Genomic DNA, 24,033 nt, shown 5'->3' on the forward strand with positions numbered 1-24,033 from the left:
GACCCCAACGGTCAGATTGACAATTTGACGTTTCTTCTTTGCGACTTTTGTTTAATTTAATGCTGAAGTGATCTGTGATCCAGATGTATTTTTTTTTTTTTTAAATGGAATTAATACGACTTTTAGTTGTTCGTCTATTTTAATTATTAATTATTAATTATTAATTTGATCAAATATAGTGAAACTGTCTACAATCCCTCATTTTTGGGGTTGAATTTGGTCAATTTAAAAGTCGTTTTTTTTTTTCTAAAAAAGAGAGTATAATGACTAAATTGTGCTAAATTAATAGTCAAGATCGAAGTGATATTAACTCAATTTTATTACGTGTATACAATTTTTTAAAATTAAAATAATGATTATGCAATATATAATACAATCGATTGATGTAATCCAATATAACAATAAACAACTTTTAAATACAGTATTATAATCACTTTAAAAAATATAATCGGATTGCTGTTAGTAAGGTTCAAACTCATGATTAATAGTTACACCATATGTATGTTGCTCTGTATTGAAGTCACTTTGTGTCTAATTGATTCAATTTTATCAAGTTACAAATATATTTTATCTCTTATAACTTTTAGTATTCAACATTGTTATAATATATATATATATATATATATATATATATATATATATATATATACTAAACTACTAAATAACAAATCTTAACACCAAATAGACATTGTTTTAGCAAATAGTCACTTAACTTTTGTAGACTTTACGCTGCATATCTAAGGGCAACCACACCTGTGGATTTTTTCCAGTTTTTTCAAAACCAAAAAAATTAGATTAAACTTGAAGTGCTCAAGTGGAGCGCATTTTGCACCACACGCGCCCAAACGGGTAGCTACTCTGGCTTTTCAATTATTTATTATTATTATTATTATTATTTTAAAAATAAATTGTTAAAATGATTTTTTTTCTTTTTTTTTTTTCTTCCCCTATTTTCATCTCCTTTTTAGTTGGCTTTCTTAAAAATTGTGTAAAAACTCAACTACTATGGATGCTCTAATGAAATATACACCGGAGTTGCAATGGACATACCGGAAGCTTTCAATCATTTTTTTTTTCTTTCTAATTTTAAAGATCTTCAATATATTCTACATCCACGTAAGGTTTTTGTCCAAAAGTTCACATATTCAATCCATATAACAGCAAATAATCCATATGTAATGAAAAAGAAAAAGAAAACTAATCATCATCCTCCTCATCATCATTCAGGGAGTGATGGAGAGTTTCTAGCTGAACCTTGCAACTATCAACCCTCTAACAGAGCCTACAAAGGCAAATACCATGACAACCAAGCATGTATAGGAGAATATACGAAGAATGATCTTGATGGTCGTCCAGGATTCTATTCTTTCCTGCTTCAGGTACATCTCCACTGGGAAATACACTATAACTGGCCAAAAGGTTAATGCTCCTGCAACTCCCACCACCTGGTTGAAGTAGGGGAATAGTGCCGCGATTGCAGTGACTGTAGCAACATACGCAGTTCGGAAAACCAATCTCAATAAGTTCAACCTAAAACCTGGTAACCATAAGAGCTTCAGATCATAATCCCTGTGTACAACTTCACTCTCTGGGAATTTCCTGCCGAGCCAGCTCTCAACATTTGCATAAAATGGCTGGGTGTATACCTAAGAATATGTGTACAAAAATAGAGACACAAGAGAAAGTGAGAGAGAAACAATCATTGTTGGGCAGATGCTCCTCCTCTTGAAAATGTGATGGCGGTCTATATGGAAATAAAGTTGCATTTTTGCTACTAGCTATAGCTTTTGGTGTATTGGTAAGCGTTAGTGCTATCAGAGTCAGGTCACAAGTTCGAGTCCTATCAAGAGGCAAGTCCAGTAACTAGGAGAAGTAGTAGAATGTACCTGATATGCTCCAACAAGATGAACAATGACAGCTGCATTTGCGATATCAACTAGCCAGTATGGCTCATAGAAACCAAATCCTGTCAAAAGGTTCCCGGGCGTGTCGGTGCCAAAGGCAGCATAACCAAACCCTCCACAACATAGGTAGAAGAAAGTCGTAATGCAGACCGCTATTGTTGACGCTTTTCTCATGGTCACCTTTTCTGGAGGAGTTTCCTTCAATGTATCCTTCACATTTTTGACGATTTTCCATTCATATAATTAATTAAACATTTCACTATTGGCTATTCTTGTTCAAGCGAAAATGTTTAAATCTCCATGATAGTAAGATTGGTGCACCTGTATGTCTAAGAAAACAAGAGATAATGGGAAAGCAAGGGCAATGTCCCCAAGTGCTTGTGCGACTGACCATACTTTCTCACCTGCATTGTCCGAAGGCAATCCCCTAATGCTACCCTTTATTTCTCCATTCTCTGAAAATTATAATTCACAATGTGTAACTTTTAAGTGCATGGAACGTCCAGCAATTTTAAAATCTGGCAAGGAAATTATTGTCGATATTATAACGAAGATGATTTGGTAATGAATGGTTGGTTGGACAAGGGTAACCTACCAATTACTTTTGCTAAGCCTAGTCCTGCTCCGATAAATGAATATGTGAAAGACATGATTGCTGCAACTACGGAGAGCCACTTTGTGTTCTGAAAATCACGAACCTGAGACACTAGAACTTGAATCACTCCAAATATAACCATATGTATTGTAGTTGAATAGCTACAAGCAGCATCATGCCCTTCATAGTGATAGCAGTTAGACTTGAGAATTGCTCTGCACTAAGAAGAGGAATACATCACTAAAATTATCCAAAACTAAGAAAACGAAGCCAGCATTTCAAAAGCACAAAGTACGCCTTTATCTAGGACTAGCAGCCGATTGTTTCGAATGCTAAACTTGTTGCTAGATGAATGAGATTACATGGAAAAGCAATTCGCAGGTCCTAAAAATTCAGCATCCAATAGCTGCAAAATATTGTAAAGGAACAGCATATAACTTTTGGCATACCCGATGCTACTAGCAGAGGTAACTGTATACACAATTGCAATCTTGATGAAGTAAATTTGAACAATGATGCCACAGAACCAAGCATTTTTCTTTCCTGATCACACGGAGAAAAGCATGTTAAGTCATCCTTTTGGCAAATGGTTTAAGTTCTGTTGCACTGCATATGCAGTACACTTTACCAACATCTTTGAGGGTTCATCCTTGTATTTTGTAAGAAAACACTTTCAGAGATTGGCATCACAATGAACTTAGATCTAAGATGGTTTAGGCGCATTAAAGTAATAAGCTTGAATTTAGGCTTCAGACTAGATACTTATGTTTTACAAGTGAAACAACTTGCTCCTACTATGTTTAAGTTTGTCTAATATTTCAAATGAAAACACAATAAAAAAAACCTAAGGAATCTGCAAGTATTTTTGTTTCCTTCTCAGGTAGCAAAATTTGATGGTAAGCTCCGTCAAGCAAAATAGAGATGAGAGCTGTCTATAAAGAATTTATGAAGTTCCTTCCACTATATAACAGAACCCATGCATTTGCCAAATGGAAAAGGGCATACTACTTACATACACCTAACTAGAAATAGGACACTGGTAGGCAAGAGTATGTTAATACTTAATAATAGCATCATATTACGCTCACTATACAATAGATAACTTTTTGGGGCATCAGGTATTTATGTTCACTTCGAAAAAGAAAAAAATTGTGAATTAGTGGTATCCTGATCCTGAAACGTTTTGGAGAAGCAATAATACCAGAAAGAGCTGCCAAAGGTCCTTATTGCTCACCTAAAATTGACTGAACTGCAACAAGGTAAGAGCCATGCCGGGTGGTGCCGCACTCTGGGTCAGTGGATTTGTGGCAGTTGCAGAGAAGTAATGCAGAAGTAAGTGATACACAAGCGAAGCACAACATGGACAATGGACCTGCAATCCATCCTAGTTGTGCCATGCTCCAAGCTAATGATAGCACACCTGAGCCTATAATTGCTGTGATTAAATGTGCCAAAGCAGTCCATTCGTTTCCTGAGTTTTCAGTGGGAGGATACATGATTTTCCAGAAAAAAAAAAACTTGATTATGCTAAAAAAGGATCAGAATTCAACAGTACATGCAACACCCCCATTTACAAGATGAAAGCAGAATTCTAAATTCTAAAATTTGAATTTTCAAACCGTTATAGAGAACTGATTTCCTTTACTGTATGGGATTACAACGGAAAAAACGTGCAGGTAAAGTAATTCAACTGAGCATCAAATATGAGCAATTTCAGTTCATGCTGACAGCCAAATTGCTATTTCACATACTAAGGGATTATCATTGTTGAGCATATAGCATATAAACATAAATTGCAGTCCAACTATTTGACTTTTAGTTGAAATGGATCAAATGCTTCAATTTGATATCAAAGTCAACCCATGTCAAAGATTATGGTTTGAATCTCTGCCCAACCCCTTGGAGAGTAATGACTATTAGGTGAGACGGATCATATGCTTCAATTATCATCACATTTTACAATCATCCTATCAATATATATTTCCCCAAATATGAAAATTCATTCTAACCCGGATGCAGACCTTCTAATGTGAGACAGGAATTCTAAGAAAGCAAGATCGTTGAAACGGGCTCAATTTTGCGAGTGATTGCTAAATTTAGCAAAAATATTGGAATTTTCTAAAAAAGGATTGGCCCGTTGCCTCCCATTTGTGTTCGATGAAAACGGTTCTTCCTTTTTAATAAAGCAAATTTCACACAAAACCTAAAGAAAAACTACCAGTTCTTTTGTGGGGGAGCTTCATAGTTTCTGTTGGTGGAGTTGCCGGCGGCGACGATGATGAAGAAGGAGAAGAGCACAGATGCTGCAACAGAGGCATCTTAGCACTACCAACCTTATCCTCTTCATCAAATCCCATGGCCGATAACGTACGATGTGTGTGCCCTTGATACACTTTGAGCTCTCGTCTCGACTTCCCCAGAAGCTAGCTAGCTAACAATGGCGACAAATTTCCAGCAAGTCCATCGCCTTGTTAAAGCATGTGCGTAATAAAAATGACTTCCCCAAACCACCCACCAAAAATAATTGAGTTAAGACATTTTTTGGACCCTACTGAATTTCTAACTACACGTTTTATACTTCTTGTTAAAAAGTAAATATATTAAGCCAACTTTAAGTCAAATGTGACGTTCTCTCAAGGAGAGTTATGTAAGTGACATCTCAGTACAAGATGTTTGACGGATTTTTTTTTTGAGTTCTACTGACTCTGTTACATTGTAGTATCTGTTCATAGTTACTTTCTCAACCTACTGAAGCACAAAGAGTCAACAGATGCCTCCACTGACAGGTCAAAGAGAAATTTTCTTGTCATTTAAAAAAAAGTTTAAATATATTTATTTTTATGATGTACAAAGGCTTTTTTTTTTGGAAAATATAAAATAATAAAAATATTAATGTTTTTCTCCATAATTAAAAGAATCTAAATTCACTCAAAGTAATTACTTACATGTTATTTTCATATATAAAAAAAAATGAAGAAAAACAATGTTTTTGGAAGGAAAGGATTGGGAAATCGAAAGAAGTTTCCGAAAGCAATGAGACATCATAGTTTTTTTTTCAGAGTGGTTAAGGCACTAGAATATATTCTCATAAGAGTTTTTTCTAGTTAAAAATCTAATCTTCTTCTGGTGAAGATCTCATAAAACATATTATATTTATTAATTAATATAATAAATTTTTGATCAATTTTATAAATATTTGATATGTGAATAAGTTAAATATTAAATTTAAATTGTCGTTATCATTATGAAAATAATGATTATGAAAGTTACAAAAACTTTCTATATTCTCCTTCATTACTTTGGTTTGAAGAGAATATTGAAGGGGATCTTTAACAATAAAAGTTAATACCACCCGAGGTACTTCGAATATAGTGGTTTTGTCACATTTAGTCATAAACTTTCAAATTCACTACCTTTGGTCCTTCGACTTTCAAATTGTTACCATCCGTGGTCTAATTTAACCACTTATGGTCCTTCAACTATCAAATGTCAATCAATCGTGGTTGTTCCACTTGGACTATAGCTGGTTAAATTTTGAAAGTTGAAGGACCATAGGTAGTTAACTTGTACCATATATAGTATCAAATTGAAAGTCGATGGACTACGAGTGGTCAATTTGAATGTTTAGGGCTAAATGTGGTAAAACCACTATACTCAGAGAACGCATATGATATTAACTATGATATTGACAATAAGCATATAATTGAATTTTCATCCATTGTCAATATATATATATATATATATATATATATATATATATATATATATATATATATATATATAAGGTCATGTTCAAGTGTAGCCGTGCCTTCCCGTGCGGCCGTGCGGTTCACATCACTCAATGTTACGAAATACACCACTCAATGTTAAGAAACACACTACACAAATATGCATTGTGGTGTGTTTCTTAACATTGTGGTGTGTTTCATTGTGTTTCATTGTGGTGTGTTTCTTAACATTGAGTGGTGTATTTCGTAACATTGAGTGGTGTGTGACCGCACGGCCGCACGGGAGAGCACGGCCGCATCTATATATCACTACAAGAAAAATGCACATAGACAACACTAAAAAGACAACAGTTTTTGACAAAAGTGTTGTCTTTTGTGTAAAGGACAACACTTTTGGACAAAACCGTTGTCTTCCCGCAACCCTTTTATCAAAGACAACGGTTTTTACCGAACCGTTGTCTTTAGTGTGTTGTCTTTGTGCATTTTGTCAAAAGACAACACCGCAAAGACAACAATTTTTAAAAACCGTTGTCTATGTGCATTTTTAAAAAAAAAGACAACAATTTTATGTAACCGTTGTCGTTGGTGTGTTGTCTTTAAGTGCACTTGAATACACAACACTACAAAGACAACAGTTTTTTAAAACCGTTGTCTTTACGCGATTTTTCTTTTTAAGACAACGATTTTATTTAACCGTTGTCGTTTGTGTGTTGTCTTTAAGCACACTTGAATAGACAACACTTCAAAGACTACGGTTTATTAAAACGGTTGTCTTTTTGCACCCGTTTTTTTTATTTAGACAACGGTTTTATTTAACTGTTGTAGTTGGTGTGTTGTCTTTAAATGCACTTGAATACACAACACTACAAAGACAACGATTTTTTGGGCGTTTATTTTTTTTTGTAAAGACAACGATTTTATTTAGCCGTTGTTGTTGGTGTGTTGTTATTAAACGCATTTTAATACACAACACTTCAAAGATAATAGTTTTTTAAAACCGTTGTCTATGTACATTCAGTTTTTTTAACTAAACAACGGTTTTATGTAACCATTGTCATTCATGTGTTGTCTTTAAGTGCACTTGAATACACAACACTACAAAGACAACGATTTTTTGTCTTTGAGTGTTTATTTTTTTTAAAGCCAACGGTTTTATTTAACCGTTGTCGTTTGTGTATTGTCTTTAAGTGCACTTTAATAGACAACACTTCAAAGACAACAATTTATTAAAATAGTTGTCTTTGCATGTGCACCCGTTTTTTATTTAGACAACAATTTTATTTAACCAACGAATTGTATTAGCGGGTTTGACTAACGGATAATATATATTAGCGTTTTGTAAAAAAATATTTGATAAAATTAGTTCTTTAAGTTAGCGATTAACATGTAAAATGACTTAAAATGGTATAATAATAATAATAATAATAATAATAATAATAATAATAATAATAATAATAATAATAATAATAAACAGCGTCGTGTAATAGGTTGACCCACTATATTTTTTATGTTTATTTTTTAAAAAAATTTTTTATAATTATAGACCGAAATACTTTTATATTTAACGACATTTAAGTTATTTTTATTGATAGATGACTAAAAATAGTCATTTCACAATAAATCTAGGAAATAAAATAGAATTAACTTTAATAATAATATTTATATAAAATCAAAATTAAAAAAAAAAAAACAAGAAAAAGAAACAAGGAAGCAGCAATTGTGATTGTCAAATCCCATTGAGGGTTCGACTCTTACCTTCAACGTTTTTTAAACTAATTTTATTAATTAGAGGTGTTTTGGGAAAAATTATATATTTTTCTCATGTTGCTAAATGTAGCGTTTGCAAAAATTTATCAAATAATTAATTTGGTGTTTTAACAATACTAATTTCAACAATAATTTTTAATTGTTGTCATTTGAAGAAAAGACAACGGTTAAAAAGCGTTGTCGTTGTGCGGGACTTACAACAACACCGGTTTCAACAACACTCATCAATAGACAACGGTTTTTAAATGGTGTCTTTTCATGAAAAGACAATGGTTAAAACCCGTTGTCTTTGCACGTGACTTACAACAACACCGGCTTCAACAACACTCAATAGACAACGGTTTTTAATCGTTGTCTTTTCTAGAAAAGACAACGGTTAAAAACCGTTGTCTATGTGCGTGACTTTCAACAACACCAGCTTCAACAACACTCAATAGACAACGGTTTTTAACCGTTGTCTTTTTTAGAAAAAGACAACGGTTAAAAACCATTGTCTTTGCGCGGGACTTACAACAACACCGGCTTCAACAACAGAAATTTTACCTTATAGACAACGGTTTTTAACCGTTGTCTATGAGCATTTTTCTTGTAGTGTATATATATATATATATATATATATATATATATATATATATATATATATATATAGGCAAAACCTTGTGTGAGACCGTCTCACCGTTAGACGGGTCGGTCAGGTAAGGTCAAGATGAAAATCTACTACTTATATGCTCAAATGTAATACTAATCGGGAATAAAATTTTTGCTACTTATAAGGGTAAATGTAATACTTTTAAGGGAAAATACAATACTTTTACATTTCGATTAAAAAGTGTTACATTTTCCCCCAAAAGTATTATATTTTCCCTTATAAGTAAGGGACACATGTCAACATTACTTATTATGAAAAATATAATACTTTTTCTCTTATAAGTAACAAAATTTGTATTCTTGATTAGTATTATATTTGAGCGTATAAGTATGACATTTGCACATATAAGTATGACATTTGCATGGTGTTTCGACCCAGCCTGACCCGTCTCACGAATAAGGATTCGTGAGGCGGTCTCACACAAGTGTGACCCATATATATACATGATACACAATTTTGGACTAAACTACTACAGAATTTATGAAAGAATTTTTACAAACTAAAAATATCAAATTACTCCCTTAGTCCCTTGGTGAATTTGTTACAAAAGTAATCTGAAAAATTTGATATCTTGTATCTTAAAAGTTCTGGTTTAATCACCCTTGTTGGCTTAGTAAGGAAAATAATTTGTTTTAAAAAAAATAGTGTGTTTTATAAGACTGTGATCAAGTGTTTCATTGTTCTGTTTGAATTGATTTTTAGGTTACTTATCTAATAAAAGAGAATGCTTTTCTGAGTTTCTTGAATTTTTTTATTTTATTTTTATTTTTCATAGACTTTTCGAATATTCACTTTTTTTCATTTCTTCTATTATTCTTGACACATATTAAGATAGTTTTACACCGAAAAATTAGGTTGAGAAGGCCAACATTTTAATATATATATATAACTAATTTTTTATGCCATTTTTTTTAAATTTATACTGAGGGGAAGTAAGTCATATTATAGTACATAATATTTAATATTTAATCCCAATAAAAATTGGACAAGCAGTAATGTATCCATTAAGTTTTAAAATTTCAACAGCTTTCCTATTCCTTTAATTTCCTTTTTTTTAGAAAGCTTTCCTAATCCTAATCAAAATATAAATAAGGGCTATAAATTAAGTAAGCTTGTAGTTTTTAGTATATATCTGTGTCTCCATTAGTTATTATCAAAATACATCGATCGACTGCGATCTCCTTCTTCGAAATTCATTGGTTCCATCATATCAATGGCGACACGTGTACCCTTCGGACCCTCGATCAGATCTTCGTTTGAGTCGAGGTTGTGTTTTGGGGTGGCTGATCCAAGAACGGTGGTAATTATAGAAGTTATTTTGAAATACAAACAGACGATATACTTGAGAAATCGGCGGGGCTATCTTGTTGATTTCTACGACATAAACTCCGACTTCAACGCTTGTTTCGATTTTCCTGAGTTGTCGTATTGTGAGTTGAGTGCCCAAATTGGTCAGTGGCTGCCGGGACTGTCTCCCTCCTTATCCACCCAGCTTTCCCAACGAATCTTGGTGTACGCGCAACAAGTTGCAGTTGCCGCCAATGCCCGCCACCGCCTCAATGACAATGGCGGTGCAAATAAAATCACGGCTTTTGTGGAGATTGAGGAGCCAGAACTGCAACCAACAGATGACGACCAAGTACAAGATTACTCGGGCGTGCGGGCTGATCTTGATGATGATGGTGGAATAGTAGTCTTATCTTTTGGTAATAATTTCATTGACGGTTATTATGACGCTAATAATGATGAGTCGTCATCGAAGCCACCAAGGGGTTTGAGTTGGGATGAGATTAACGGGTTGAAGCAAGAAAGATTCAAGAATGGTACTGCTGCAGAGATGTGTTCGATTTGTTTGGAAGAGTTCTCGGCAGGAGTCAAGATTATGCCATTGTCATGTTCTCACACCTTTCACCATAACTGCATTGCTTCATGGCTCCAAAAACAGGCATGCTGTCCGATTTGTCGATTCGACATCACGCAACCATGCTAATGACCATCTTTAAAAGTGTTAGCTAGTCTTTCAAAAAAAAAAAAAAAAAACTGTTAGCTAGTAATGAAATCTTTTGATGTATCTTTTTTCTCTTATACAACTACTGCTTGTCAAAATTATGTCCTGTTCTATCATTTTATAAGTCCCTGACATTGCAAAAAATAATACGCCTTACCTGAAGTTAACATATATGGGGTATTTTAATATCTAAAGTTTAATTTACATAAAAAAAAATACTAATGTCAAATAATTTGAAATAAGATTAACAAGTTTTAACAATTTTACCTACACAATATATAACATTAAAAAAGATTGTAAGTGTTTTCCTAAATGCATAATAGCAATAATTGTATCAGTGTATTCATAAATAACTAATATAATTATAGAATTTATAAAAATGAATAAACAATTTAAAATTACAAACAGTACGTAACACTTATACAAACTTACAAATAGAGGTTAAAAATATTTTTGATTTGGTGAGAAATCAAAATACTTCAAAAACGGGTTAAAAATATTCATTACAAAATACAACACATACTTAATTAGATAAAATAGTTGGACACTCAATTCCTGATTTATAGAGGTGCCAGGCGTTAGGGGAGATTAGGTGATATTAGGGGAGATTATACTGTGAGGTTGTTAATGGATGTGGTTGGGAATGAACCAATCTTTTGGTACTCCACGTCTGCATGGTTTCTGGGTGAGGCCGACGGATAGCTGCGCTGCTGCAAATGGTACGTGTTTTGGAAACACGCAGCGGAAGCAATAACTTGCAAGGAGGCTTTATCATGTATTAAAACACAAGCCTGTATGTGTTCAATTTCGATAGAATTGTCAGGTTCTCTGCAGAAATTTAATTAAGAATTCCAGTTTTAGTTCGTATATATCTTGGTTTTGTTTATGATGATTGTTTAGTCTTACTTCTTTACATTCATGGCATGTTTGTTCGTCCATCTGTGAACCGAGTAACTCATGTTCTTACAGCTTAACTTCTATTGTTAAAGCACCACTTCACCTCAAGTTTTGGAGAGAGTATTGATGTTCACCTTCTTGATTAATAATATTCTTAGTTTATTTATTTTTTATTTAAAAAATAAAATAGTTCGAATAAAAAATAGATTATAAATCACATATATTTTAAATCACACAAAATATATTTTATATAAATTACTTAGCTTTATTTTCTAGAATGCAGGGGAAAAGTATTTTGATTTCTCGCCCAATCAAAAAGATTTTTAACGTACTCTACCCCTATTTGTAAGTTTTGTAGTATAAATGTTATTGTTTGTAAGTTTATTTGATTTTAAATTGTTTATTCATAACACATTGTTAAAAAAACCCTAATGCCGCTGCCTCCCTTTTCTCTCTAAAATCAAACGCCTTTCTCTGCTGCTCAACTTCAACTTCCATCGCCGGCCTCCGGCCGGAGCTCTAATGGAGCTTTGAGCCGGCGGTTTTGGTCACCTTCTATGTTTGCTCTCGCTCTTCTTCCGCCCCGACCACCGTCGCAGCTCCGTCCGCCTCCGACCACCGCCACAGATCTTCTTCTTCCGTTTTCTCTCCCTTTGAATAAAATAATAGTAGGTAGGTATTGGGGTTTGTGTTGGTAGTTTTGAACTCCCAACCCTACTTTGACTTTACCCACTTTTTATTTTCTCTATTATTGTGTTTTCCTCTCGTTGGTTTCACGAGCATTTTTCCTCTCGTTACTTTCACGAGCTTTTCATTTTCATTAGCATAAATCGTTTAGTTTGGTTTCGACAAGTGTTGATTTTATCCTGAGCGAGCGAAAAAGAATGATGACGAAGACCCAGATCGTTGATGAAGCTTTAAGCTCCCTGAAGGAACATAGCTTCATAGTTATGAAACAGTCTGCGATTCAAATTTTCTATAGCATAGTTAGAAAAATTGTTTCTATGTCTGACTGTAAGGAATGGTTTACTATTTCATTAATCATTGATGTAAACGTTTTATGTTATGAATTAATGGAATAACTATGTCGTTTACCTTCAAAAAAAAATTTGTTTTATTCATTTTTATAAACTATAATTATTTATTTAGGAAAGCACATACTTACCATCTTTTTTAATTATTGTTGTTGTGTATGTAAGGTGTATGTAAAATTGTTAAAATTTGTTAATTAATCTTATTTCAAATTACTTGACATTAATTAGTATTTGTTTACTTATGTAAATTAAACTTTAGACATTAAAATACTCCATATATGTTAACTTCAGGCAATGGCTATTATTTTTGCAATGTCAGGGACAGTATAAAATGATAGAACATGGCATGATTTTGACAAGCAGTAGCTGTACATAAGAGAAAAAAGATGCATCAAATTAAATGATTTCATTACTAGCTAACACTTTTAAAGATGGTCATTAGCATTCTTGCGTGATGTCGAATCGACAAAGCGGGCAGTTTGCTTGTTTTCGGAGCCATGAAGCAATGCAGTTGTGGTGAAATGTGTGAGAACATGGCAATGGCGTAATTTTAACTCCCTTCGAGAACTCTTCCAAACAAATCGAACACATCAATGGTTCCTCCTCTGCAGCAGTACCACTCTCGAACCTTTCTTGCTTCAACCCATTAATCTCATCCCAACTCAAACTCCTTGGTGGCTTCGACTCGTCGTCGTCATCGTCGTCATCGTCGTCGTCATCGTCGTCGTCATCATCGTCATCATCATCTTCGTCCGTGTAATCTTGTAGCAGTTGTGGCTCCTCAATCTCCACGAAAGCCGTCACTTTATTTGCACCGCCATTCTCATCCAAGAGCTCGCAGGCATTGGCAAATGCAACTTGTTGCACGTACAAGAAGATTCGTTGGGAAAGCTGGGTGCGTAAGGAGGGAGACATTCCCGGCATCCACAGACGAATTTGGGCTCTCAAGTCATAATACGACAACCCAGGAGAATCGAAACAAGCGTAGGAGTCGGAGTTTGTCTCGTAGAAATCAACAATCTGGCCCCGCTGGTTTCTCAAGAATATCCACCGTTTGTATTTCAAAACAACTTCTATAATTACCACGGTTCTTGGATCGGCCAACCCAAAACACAACATCGACTCAAATGAAAATTTGATCGAGGGTACGTACTGTACATGTGTCGCCATTGATACGATATGATAGGATATTAATAATCGATTGATGGAGAAGGAGATCGCTCGTACCGCACTGCACTATCGCCAAATTGCATGCGGAGATAACTAACGGAGACACTGCACAGATATACTACTGAAGCCTACTTAACTTTATTTATAGCCCTTATTTAATTATTATATTTTGATTAGGGTTAGGAATAGGAAACCTTCTCGAAAGGATATGATACTGCTTGTCCAATTTTTTTTCGGATTAAATATTTTAATTAGGATTAGGAATAGGAAACCTCACGTAATCATCAACATTAGAACACGCTCAACATTATTCACTTGAAATGATCAATGCGAAAACCTTTTTTTTTTTTTTTAAATATATATTTGGAAAAAGTTTACAAAATAAGCAATTTATCCTCTAATAATTTGACAAATCAAAATAAATTTTTAATATTAACAAAATTTATATGTAAGGGATTGAAACAACCACATTCAACATAATTAAAGAGAAAAAAGTTGTATAAAACAATAATTTATGAATTTAGTACTATACGTTTACAAATTAAACATAATTAATTGACTAAACCGTCATTTTTCTATTTTTAAACTTAATGGATAGGATGCTGCTTGTCCAATTATTTACGAGAAACAGAGAAATCTTCGCTGTAGTGGGCTAGTGGCTAGAGTGGAGAAGCGGGAAAGATTAGTGGACCTGACTAATGACAATTTTACCCTCGAATGTTAATCAAACTCCAATTCACTTTAATGCGCGAATTTTGAATTTAATGGCTGAGATCATCTATCAAAATTAAATCCAGTTATTTATATTTCATCATATTTCTTACATAAGGGACTAATTTCACATGATCTTTTATATATATATATATAGTGAAATCCTTTTTTGATTCTATATTTATTAGGACTTGGACACATTTAGTCCGATTTTATTAATTTTGTCACATTGTACTCAAATTTTAAAACGTTAGACAATGTTAGTCTAAAGTTTCATTAACTGTTACTTAGCCTTGAAGTAAAAGGGAAATTCTGTCCTTTCAAGTTCAATTCTTCATCAGCTTTCTTGTTTCTTGGTTTCCCCGTTTTCTGGGTCGTCGGCGACTGATTGCCACCCGTCGTTGATGATTACGAACTTCGGCGGCGTCGTGCTGGAGGAGATAGATGCTCTTGAGCCCGGCCTCCACTCCCTCTTGAGTAACCTGAAAATTTGTAAATATTGTGTTTCAGTGATGTTGGAACAGTCATTGTAACACTCAGAGATTTAACACAGTTAAAAAAAAAAAACAACATAATTTGTCGGGCAATTTTTCGAAATCAGAGACATCAAAAACCTCCCCCCAAGAACAACCCATCCACCGAACCGGAAGCGGCGATGAAATTTTCCTGCATGTTTGTGAACCACCAGTTTTCGGTCAACAACTCGGACAACGAGTGTTATCGTCATGGCTAATCTAATCTAATGAAATAACAGAAATAGAATTCAAAACTCAACTACTTAATTGAATGGCAAATCAAAGTTCCCCAGAAGACAAGCTCGGAAAGGATTATGTCTAAGTGTTTCTTCGTTGGTCTGTTACTCTCTTCAGTTCTTATACCGTGGATCGCGGTTCATAATGCATTATGGACCAAGGTCACAAAACGACGTCGTTTTAGTAAGTGTGAGAAACGATTTGCGTAAATCTTCGTAACTGATACTACAGTTCATCTCAAATGATACTACAGTTGTGTTTAACTGATACTACGGTTGTGTTCGTAACTGATACTATAGTTCATCTCATATGATACTACAGTTATGTTGAATTGATACTGCAGTTGTCGGAGGCTGTTTCATCCGTCTAGAACTGCAGCATGTGTTGAAAGGGAACTGTAGACTGCAGTTGCGCGGAAAGGAGGCAGTTTCATCCGTCTGTTTTCATTAATCAAAATAACGTCGTTTTAATGCGCGGTCCATAGTAAAATTTGCATACTCTCTTCGACTTTGACTGGGAAAGACCAAGAAACAAGAAGGCTGGCGAAGAATTGGACTTGAAAGGACAGAATTGCCCTTCTACTTAACGGCTCAGTAGCGGTTAATGTAACTTTGGACTAACATTGTCCAACGTTTTAAAATTTTGAGTACAACGTGGCAAAATTAATAAAACCAGACTAAATGTGTCCAACCCCCAATAAATGTAGGATCAAAAAGGATTTACTCTATAATATTTATATTTAATATTAAATTATTACATATTACAATTATAACTAATAAGTTTTTATATTTATGATATAACCCCAATATATATAGTTATAAACCATTCAACCCTGATCTCCAAATTGGTAAATCGATTGTTTATTTTTTCGTGATTCTGCATTGTAATAGAGTTAGTAGTATTAAAAAAAAATAAAATTTCTTCGTGATTCTGCTTCCTGGAGTTCCTTCGGCTGGCCGACTGCTACGACTCCGACGAGCGGATTACTCTGGACTTCGACTGGCGGCGACCGACCAGCGAGGTTAGTGGTTCTTAATTAGTTCTTACTTCTTACTCTTCTAGTCTATATAAGCAGACGCAGTGGTGACTTGTGTAGATAGGTATCAGTGTTTCCTCGCCGACGGCAGCTGCTGCTCCCTCGGACAGTCGGACTGTGGCTAAAAAAAATTCAAAATTTTAGGGCAGTCGCATTTACAACAAATCTTTTTCAAAATTGGTAAAATTTAATATGAAAACTTAAAACGTAAGCGCAATTTTAACCCATTCTTTTTTGTACTCAGCCTAAACTTCTTTCATCTTGAATGAGGTTACAAAATTTTAAAATGATTGATCAAGTTCTTAAAAGATTCAATTTCATAACAAAACCGAGTAATTTATAACCTAGCAGCTTGGTACAATTGGGGAAAATTATACTGTGAGATATAGTTTAAATTACAGTACACTAAAAATGAACTTGTATCAGTAGTCAAATATCATATTTATTTACTCAATTTTATAAGTTTATAGTATGCTATTGTCTTTCAAATTGTTTACTTGTTATCAATTTATTTATTTATTTTGTTAATTTAACCCATTTTCTAGTTAATCTTACCACATAATTATTATTATTATTATTATTATTATTATTATTATTATTATTATTATTTCAATATCACTCCAATTGCTGCTTGAGACCTTCTTTTTTTTTTCACTCTTTGTCCTACATCAAATATTTCTTTTACACTAATGTGATATTAGTTTACTATAGAATATCACTTGTTTAATTAATAATATATTTGCCTCTTCAAGAGGATTTGTAAATTGTTTTATAAAGTTAGCATAAAATTTTATGCATTGCATGCAGAAAATGTTAGTGTTAACTAAAAGTGCATTACCTTGTTATATTATCTGAGATGACATCCTATTCAGTATTAATTTAAAATTTTTTGTTAATAATAGGTTAAAAGGGATTAATTATTTTTAGAGCCAATTCCTTTTTTAGTCCTAGACTTATAGTGGCATGGACAATTTTAATCCTCCATAAAAAATTTAGACAATTTATGGACACATTTATCGCGACGAGGACAATTTTGGTCCTCTGTCTATTATCTCGTTAGTTGACCGTCTAAATGAGGGGCATTAGTGTCAATTCAGCAATAATATGTCCATTGTCCATTTCATGATGACAACAAGCTTTTCAGGTGAAGAGCTCAGAGATTCTACTTCATCTTTAGTTGTAAGAACGAAAAAGAACAACAAATATAAATTTCAACATCAATCCCTTCGTCCTTTGGAATATTATATGGTTTACGCCACTAACTAAAGTTAAAGCAAGAATGAAACAAGGAGAATCAAACAGTATTGTTCTTGAATGATCAGAACAAAGCCAGCTCAACTCTCGTCTAGCTGCAGAAATCTCTTGCATAAAACTGAAGAAGCAGCAAAATGATTAGAGCCCAGAAGCAATCCCAATCATGGAATTGAAACTATTAGATTAGTTTGAGCGAGGTTTCTACAACTTAGGATTTGAGCCAATTTGGTTTCTATACTTCATTTACAGCAACTGAATTGAGCAAATAGACACAGCGTGGGACTGACTACCAAGAACTTAATTTGATGTATTGAAATCCCACAAAATTTCAATTGGTTTAAAGCTATAATATTACCGCCGGAGATTGGACATGGCTTTTTCGAGCTCCGTTCGGGATGGCAGAGGCCAAAGATGGATTCCAAGGGACGAGACGACCCAGCATCAGGGGATGCAGAAGATATGGAGGGTATAGACTGATGGGACTGAAAGTTGGCGACGGTGCGTGACGGCAGCGGCGGCGATTGCGATGGCGTGATAATGTCAGCAGGGTGGCTGTGGCCTCCGACTGCTCGGGCTAGCGGTGGTAACAAGGATCCTCCTCCCATGTTCTTCTCTGTTCTCTTTGAGCTTGGAGACAAAAACTTACTAATACCATGAAATGACGCAATTACCCCCGTTTCAAACTGTGCTCGAACAGAAATATAGACGGAGGACCAAAATTGTCCTCGTCACGATAAATGTGTCTATAAATTGTCCAAATTTTTTATGGAGGACTAAAATTGTCCATGCCACTATAAGTCTAGGACCAAAAAACGAATTGACTCTTATTTTTATTTTTATTTTTAAGTGTTTATTTGGATTTTTTTTAAAATAAAAATAAAAATAAATTAGTAGTTTTTTAATATTTCAAACAGTAGTTCAAAGATTGCAAGTTTTTGTATTTTAAATAATATTTTAAACAGTAGGGAGAGGCATAATTTTCACAAGCAGAAATTGTATACGGGAAAAAAGACACATCAAATGATTTCATTATTACTAGCTAACAGTTTTAAAGATGGTCATTAGCATTCTTGCGTGAGGTTGAATCGGCAAAGCCGGGTTTTGGGAGCCATGAAGCAATGCAGTTATAGTGAAAGGTGTGTGAACATGGCAATGGCGTAATCTTGACTCCCACCAAGAACTCTTCCAAACAAATCGAACACCTTCCTCTGTAACAGTACCATTCTTGAACCTTTCTTGCTTCAACCCATTAATCTCATCCAAACTCAAACTCCTTGGTGGCTTCGACTCATGTCGTTGTCATCATCATCGTCCTCGTCATCGTCATCAATGAAATTATTACCAAAATATAAGACTACTCCATCATCATCATCAAGATCAGCCCACATTCCCGTGCACTCTTGTACTTGCTCATTATTGTCTGTTGGTTGCAGTTGTGGCTCCTCAATCTCCACAAAAACCGTGACTTTATTTGCGCCGCCATTGTCATTGAGGCGGTGGCCGGCATTGGCAAATGTAAGTTGTTGTGCGTACACGAAGATTCGTTGGGAAAGTTGGGTGCATAAGGAGGGAGACATTCCCGGCATCCACAGACGAATTTGTGCTCTCAAGTCAAAATACGACAACCTGGGAGAATCAAAACAAGCGTAGGAGTCGGAGTTTGTCTCGTAGAAATCAACAAGTTCGCCCCGTCGATTTCTCAAGAATATCCACCGTTTGTATTTCAAAACAACTTCTATAATTACCACCGTTTTTAGATCGGCCACCCCAAAACACAACATCGACTCAAACGAAAATTTGATCGAAGGTAGATATATAGTGTACATGTGTCGTCGCCATTGATATGATAGGATACTATACGATGGAACCAATAATGAATTGAAGAGAAGGCCGGAGAAGGAGATCGATCGTACTATACCGCACTGAATATTGCCGCCGCGCGCTGAATTGCATGCGGAAATTAAACACAGTCGATGGATGTATTTTGGTAACTAACAGAGACACAGATAGATAGATGATACTGAGAACTACAAGCTTACTACTTAATATAATTTATAGCCCTTAGCTTGTTTGTATTTTGATTAGGATTAGGAATAGGAAACCTGTTTTTTTTTTTTTTTTTTTTTTTTTTTTTTTTTTAAAGGAAATCTCGTCGAAATTTTCAAACTTAATGGATATGATACTGCTTGTCCAATTCTTTTTGGGTTTAAATATTTTGATTAGGAATAGGAAACCTCATGTAATCAACATTACAACAAGTTACAAAAATACAAAATAACCAATTTGTAGTCTAATAATTTGACAAATTATGATAAATTTTTAATCTTAACAAAATATAATTTAGAAGTAGGGATTGAAACAATCACTATCAAGTTTCAACATAATCTACCTCTACAATCTTAATAAGAGCCAATAAAGTTAGGGTTCTAACGAGAAGAAAAAAAATGTTGGTGTAATTATTTATATAAACGAATGGTTCATATTAATTTGATTTTAGTAATGTTTTATGATTTTCTTGCTTTATCCTCTATTATATTATTTTCTTCCTTTTAGTAACGGAATATTCCGTTAACTTTTAACTTAGCCATAATTTCTATGAGAAATGTCTTAGGTTCAAATCTCATCTCAATCAGAGTTGTATAATTGTTAAACATAGTTACATATTAAAATGTTGGCATTCTCAACTTAATCTTTCTGCGTAAATCTGTCGTAATTATGTGTCAAGAATAATATAAGAAACTTAGAAAAAGATTCTCTTTCATTAGATAAGTAACCTAATAATCAATACAAACAAGGAAACACTTGATTAGGGTCTTGTAGTCCAATGGCATCAAACCCTTTCCTTTATATGAAAGGTGGTGGGTTCGAGCCTAAGTGGATGCACTAAGTAGTTATGAATAGATACTTTCAAAAATGAAACACTATTTTAAAAGTTTTTTTTTATTTTTTTTTTATTTCCCTTACTAAACGAACAAGGGTAATTAAACCAGAATTTTTGAGATACAATATGTCAAATTTCTCATGTTACTTTATGAGAAACTAGTATTTTCACCCGTGCGTTGCACGGAATGAATTTGTTATAATATTTTAAGAAATATTTGAATCGATATACAATTAAATAAATTATATCATCGAATATGAGTATGAATAAGTGTATAAATGCAATTATAGTATGAGTCTTCCTTGCATGCAATAAATATCACAAAAATTCAGTGTTCTAAAATAAATGTATAAACGCAATAAGTAGATAATTTACATTATTGCATCATATTCATTAATTTAATTACTTGTTGGTTAGTTATTGCAAGATCTTGATGTACACTTATATTTTGATATTCAGTAAGTATAACTATATTAGAGAAAAATTTACATGGGAGTAATGTGATAATCAGTTGAGTAATTGTTGGTTGACCGTAGAGCGTTGTGTTGGAGGAAGAAGATGATATATAGTGAAGATGATATTGCCCTTCACTATATATCATCTTCTTCCTTCAACACGTTGATATTCTCTGGACAAATAACTGTTGGAAAAAAATTAGCATAAAATGGCATTTTACTGGCAATATTGTGGTACAAATATATGTGGGGTCCACTTTCGATTTGGGTCGGATCAAAGTGGATTCGTGTTTTTCGTAGTTAGACGAAAAGATTGATATATTGTACGCTCAAAACTGATAATGGGTGAATGAGAAATTGGTTCTCAAAGTTGACCCATTTGAGTTAAAAAAATATAGAGAAAAACCTTTCAAGTAACTTTTGTCCCACATTGGTTTGAGAAGTGGTTTGCATCACTACTTATACAAGAGTTTTTCTAAGGCTTATTGAATTGTATAGCATAGAGGCTCTCTCTCGCGCGCAGGGGGGGGGGGTGCAAATGAAATCCCAAAATGAACTTAAAAAGGCTTGACACCTGCATGCACGAATGTCGTTCAGAAAATTGGTTGGCCTTGCGGGTTGAATTATGCCAAATTTTCAATATTACGCAAACCATACCATAATACTATCGGCTGTTTAGGGCGAGAAGTTAAAACTGAGGATATTGTTTTTATTAATAGTACCGTCTGTTTTGGGCGGGAAGTTACAACTGAGGATATTGCTTTTATTAATAGTATAGATTGCATTGCAGAGAAATATATATACTGACTTACTACCATTAATTAGTAATTCTAGTCTAGAATTGTATTACGAATATGAACGTAGAGAAGAATATATTTTATTAGGAATTCTATTTTAATTTACAATTGTATTAGGGATAGGAATTGTATTACCATATTTTACAATATTACGCAAACCATAATACTATCGATCTGTTTTGGGCGGGAAGTTACAACTGAGGATATTGTTTTTATTAATAGTATAGATGAGTTAATGTCACATGGAGTCCTTTGAATATAGTGTTTTTGCTACGTTTAGTCCTAAACTTTCAAATTGATCATCTGTGGTCCTTCAACTTTCAAATTTAACCATTTATGGTCCAAATTAACCACCCATGGTCCTTCAACTTTCGAAATATAACCAGTTGTGATCCTCTTGAAAGGACCATGGTTGGTTAAAATTTAATAGTTGAAGGACCATGAGTGATTAACTTGGACTACGAATGGTAACAATTTGAAAGTCAAAGGACCACGGGTGGTCAATTTGAAAGTTTAGAACTAAACGTGGCAAAACCATTACACTCGGAGGACCTCAGATGGTATCAACTCTATGAGAAATTCACCAAGGACTAATTTGATATTTTTAGTTTGTAAAAATTATTTCATAAATTCTGCGATAGTGTAGTCCAAAATCGTATATCATATACATTGATAACAGATGAAAACTCTATTATATATTTATTGTCAAGAGTTAATATCATATTAAGTCCTCTGAGTATAATGGTTTTGCCACATTTAATCCTAAACATTCAAATTGACCACTTGTGGTACCTCGACTTTCAAAATTTAACTAGATATAGTCCTAGTGGAAGGACCACTGCTAGTTAACACTTGATAATTGAAGGACCAAGTGTACATGGTTAAATTGGACCACAAATGGTAACAATTTCAAAGTCAAAGGACCAAAAATAGTCAATTTGAAAATCTATTAAGACTAAATGTAACAAAATCACTATATTCAAAGAATCTCAAATGATATTAACTCTTTTTGTCAAAGATCCCCTTCTATGTTCTCTTAAAACCATAGTAACGAAGGAGATTATAGAAAGTTTTTGTAATTTTCATATTCATTACTCTCATAATTCTAATAATAATTTAAAGAGTTAATTCCAGAAGTGGTCCTTCGACTAATGACTTTTACCAATTTTTGTCATCGATTTTTAATTTGACCAAAGTTGGTCCCTTAATTATTGATTTTGTACCAATTTTGGTCCTTCTGTTAAATCTATGTTAAATAAGTGTTAAAATTGAGGGCAAAAATGTAAAACTAAATATTTTAACTTTTTTCTTCACTTTGTTTCCCATCCTCAATAGCAAGATTATATGCGAGTCAATATATTTATTTTTTTTTTACATTTTATGTTAAATTGTTTCATGTAATCAATTTTTTTCCTTGTAATTTTTTTTTGATTTTTTTTGGGTTTACTGCAATGTAATATATACTCTGTAATAATTTTTTTTATTTATAAATTCTCTAACTGGATGTGGAGTGTTGTTGTAAATTTTATTGTTGTATTAGGTGTTTTTTTTTATAGCAAAAATGGTTCAAAACTAATAGTTAAAAAGAAAAAAAAAAGAAGAAGAAGAAAGGTTAAAATATTTGGTTTTACATTTTTGCTCTCAATTTTAACACATTTAACATAGATTTAACAGAAGGACCAAAATTGGTACAAAATCAATAGTTAAGGGATTAACTTTGATCAAATTAAAAGTCGAGGGCAAAAATTGGTAAAAGTTAATAGTCGAATGACCATTTCTGGAATTAACTCATAATTTAAATTAATTGCCTAACTTCATTAGGCAACACAATAGTGGGATAGAGGCTATGAGGAAAAAAAAAATCATTTGGCCCACAAAAACCCACCTCCTTGTAACATCTCATCGATCTCTTCCCTCGTCTACTCTCTCTTTCTTCCACATCACTTAAAAAGTCATAAAAAAACTTTTAAATTTGTTATTGTTGGTAATGCTTTTAGAATTATCAATTATGCTAGCGCTTCTTTGTATAGAATACTTAGACAAATTTTCTTATTGCTTTCACCTTTATGATTGAATTTGTTAAAACAATTAAATTTGATGGTTACAATCAAGATATCATATTACTTTGGTTAATGATTGATAAAAAAAAAAACCCAATTCATGCCTTCAAGTATTATTCAATTTTGTCTTCTTTAATTCTTGTTTATTTCTATCCTACTAAATATCCAACACATAGATGCCTTCACCAAGTCCATGCATGTGTATCAGCTCTCTCTTCCTCTCTTTTCTCCTGTCTTTTGGTTGACCGAAGAAACCCTACTCTTATCCTTCTTCTTCTTCTTCTTAATATGAGTTCAGTGTTTACCATTAATTCATGCGGGTAAAAATGCAAGTT

At 33.5% G+C, this 24,033-nt stretch overlaps 3 protein-coding genes across 3 annotated transcripts; 1 reads left to right on the forward strand and 2 right to left on the reverse strand.

The window, feature by feature from the left end:
• Nucleotides 1-1,047: 1,047 nt before the first annotated feature.
• Nucleotides 1,048-5,008, reverse strand: LOC116011155 (probable amino acid permease 7). Its single transcript, XM_031250678.1, has 7 exons — nt 4,718-5,008; nt 3,734-3,970; nt 2,949-3,042; nt 2,500-2,714; nt 2,226-2,359; nt 1,887-2,114; nt 1,048-1,646 (listed from the first exon to the last, which is right to left on the reverse strand). The coding sequence occupies exons 1-7, from the start codon at nt 4,854-4,856 to the stop codon at nt 1,245-1,247; spliced, it is 1,449 nt and encodes a 482-aa protein (XP_031106538.1). The 5' UTR covers nt 4,857-5,008; the 3' UTR covers nt 1,048-1,244.
• Nucleotides 5,009-9,856: 4,848 nt separating this feature from the next.
• On the forward strand, nt 9,857-10,633 carry LOC116010739. Its single transcript, XM_031250253.1, has one exon. The coding sequence runs from the start codon at nt 9,857-9,859 to the stop codon at nt 10,631-10,633; it is 777 nt and encodes a 258-aa protein (XP_031106113.1).
• Nucleotides 10,634-13,020: 2,387 nt separating this feature from the next.
• Nucleotides 13,021-13,752, reverse strand: LOC116010740 (E3 ubiquitin ligase BIG BROTHER-related-like). The gene has a single exon (XM_031250254.1). The coding sequence runs from the start codon at nt 13,750-13,752 to the stop codon at nt 13,021-13,023; it is 732 nt and encodes a 243-aa protein (XP_031106114.1).
• Nucleotides 13,753-24,033: the final 10,281 nt, after the last annotated feature.

The sequence above is a fragment of the Ipomoea triloba genome, chromosome 2, assembly GCF_003576645.1.
Source record: "Ipomoea triloba cultivar NCNSP0323 chromosome 2, ASM357664v1".
Classification (NCBI taxonomy): Eukaryota; Viridiplantae; Streptophyta; class Magnoliopsida; order Solanales; family Convolvulaceae; genus Ipomoea; species Ipomoea triloba.

Excerpts from the sequence above, each read along its gene's own strand:
- LOC116010740 (XM_031250254.1), bottom strand. The coding sequence starts at position 13,752 with ATGGCGACACATGTACAGTACGTACCCTCGATCAAATTTTCATTTGAG.
- LOC116010739 (XM_031250253.1), top strand. The coding sequence starts at position 9,857 with ATGGCGACACGTGTACCCTTCGGACCCTCGATCAGATCTTCGTTTGAG.
- LOC116011155 (XM_031250678.1), bottom strand. The coding sequence starts at position 4,856 with ATGGGATTTGATGAAGAGGATAAGGTTGGTAGTGCTAAGATGCCTCTG. Across the intron at positions 3,971-4,717 it reads GCTCCCCCACAAAAGAACTG|GAAACGAATGGACTGCTTTG; the intron begins GTAGTTTTTCTT and ends CTGAAAACTCAG. Across the intron at positions 1,647-1,886 it reads ATCTTGTTGGAGCATATCAG|GTATACACCCAGCCATTTTA; the intron begins GTACATTCTACT and ends ACATATTCTTAG.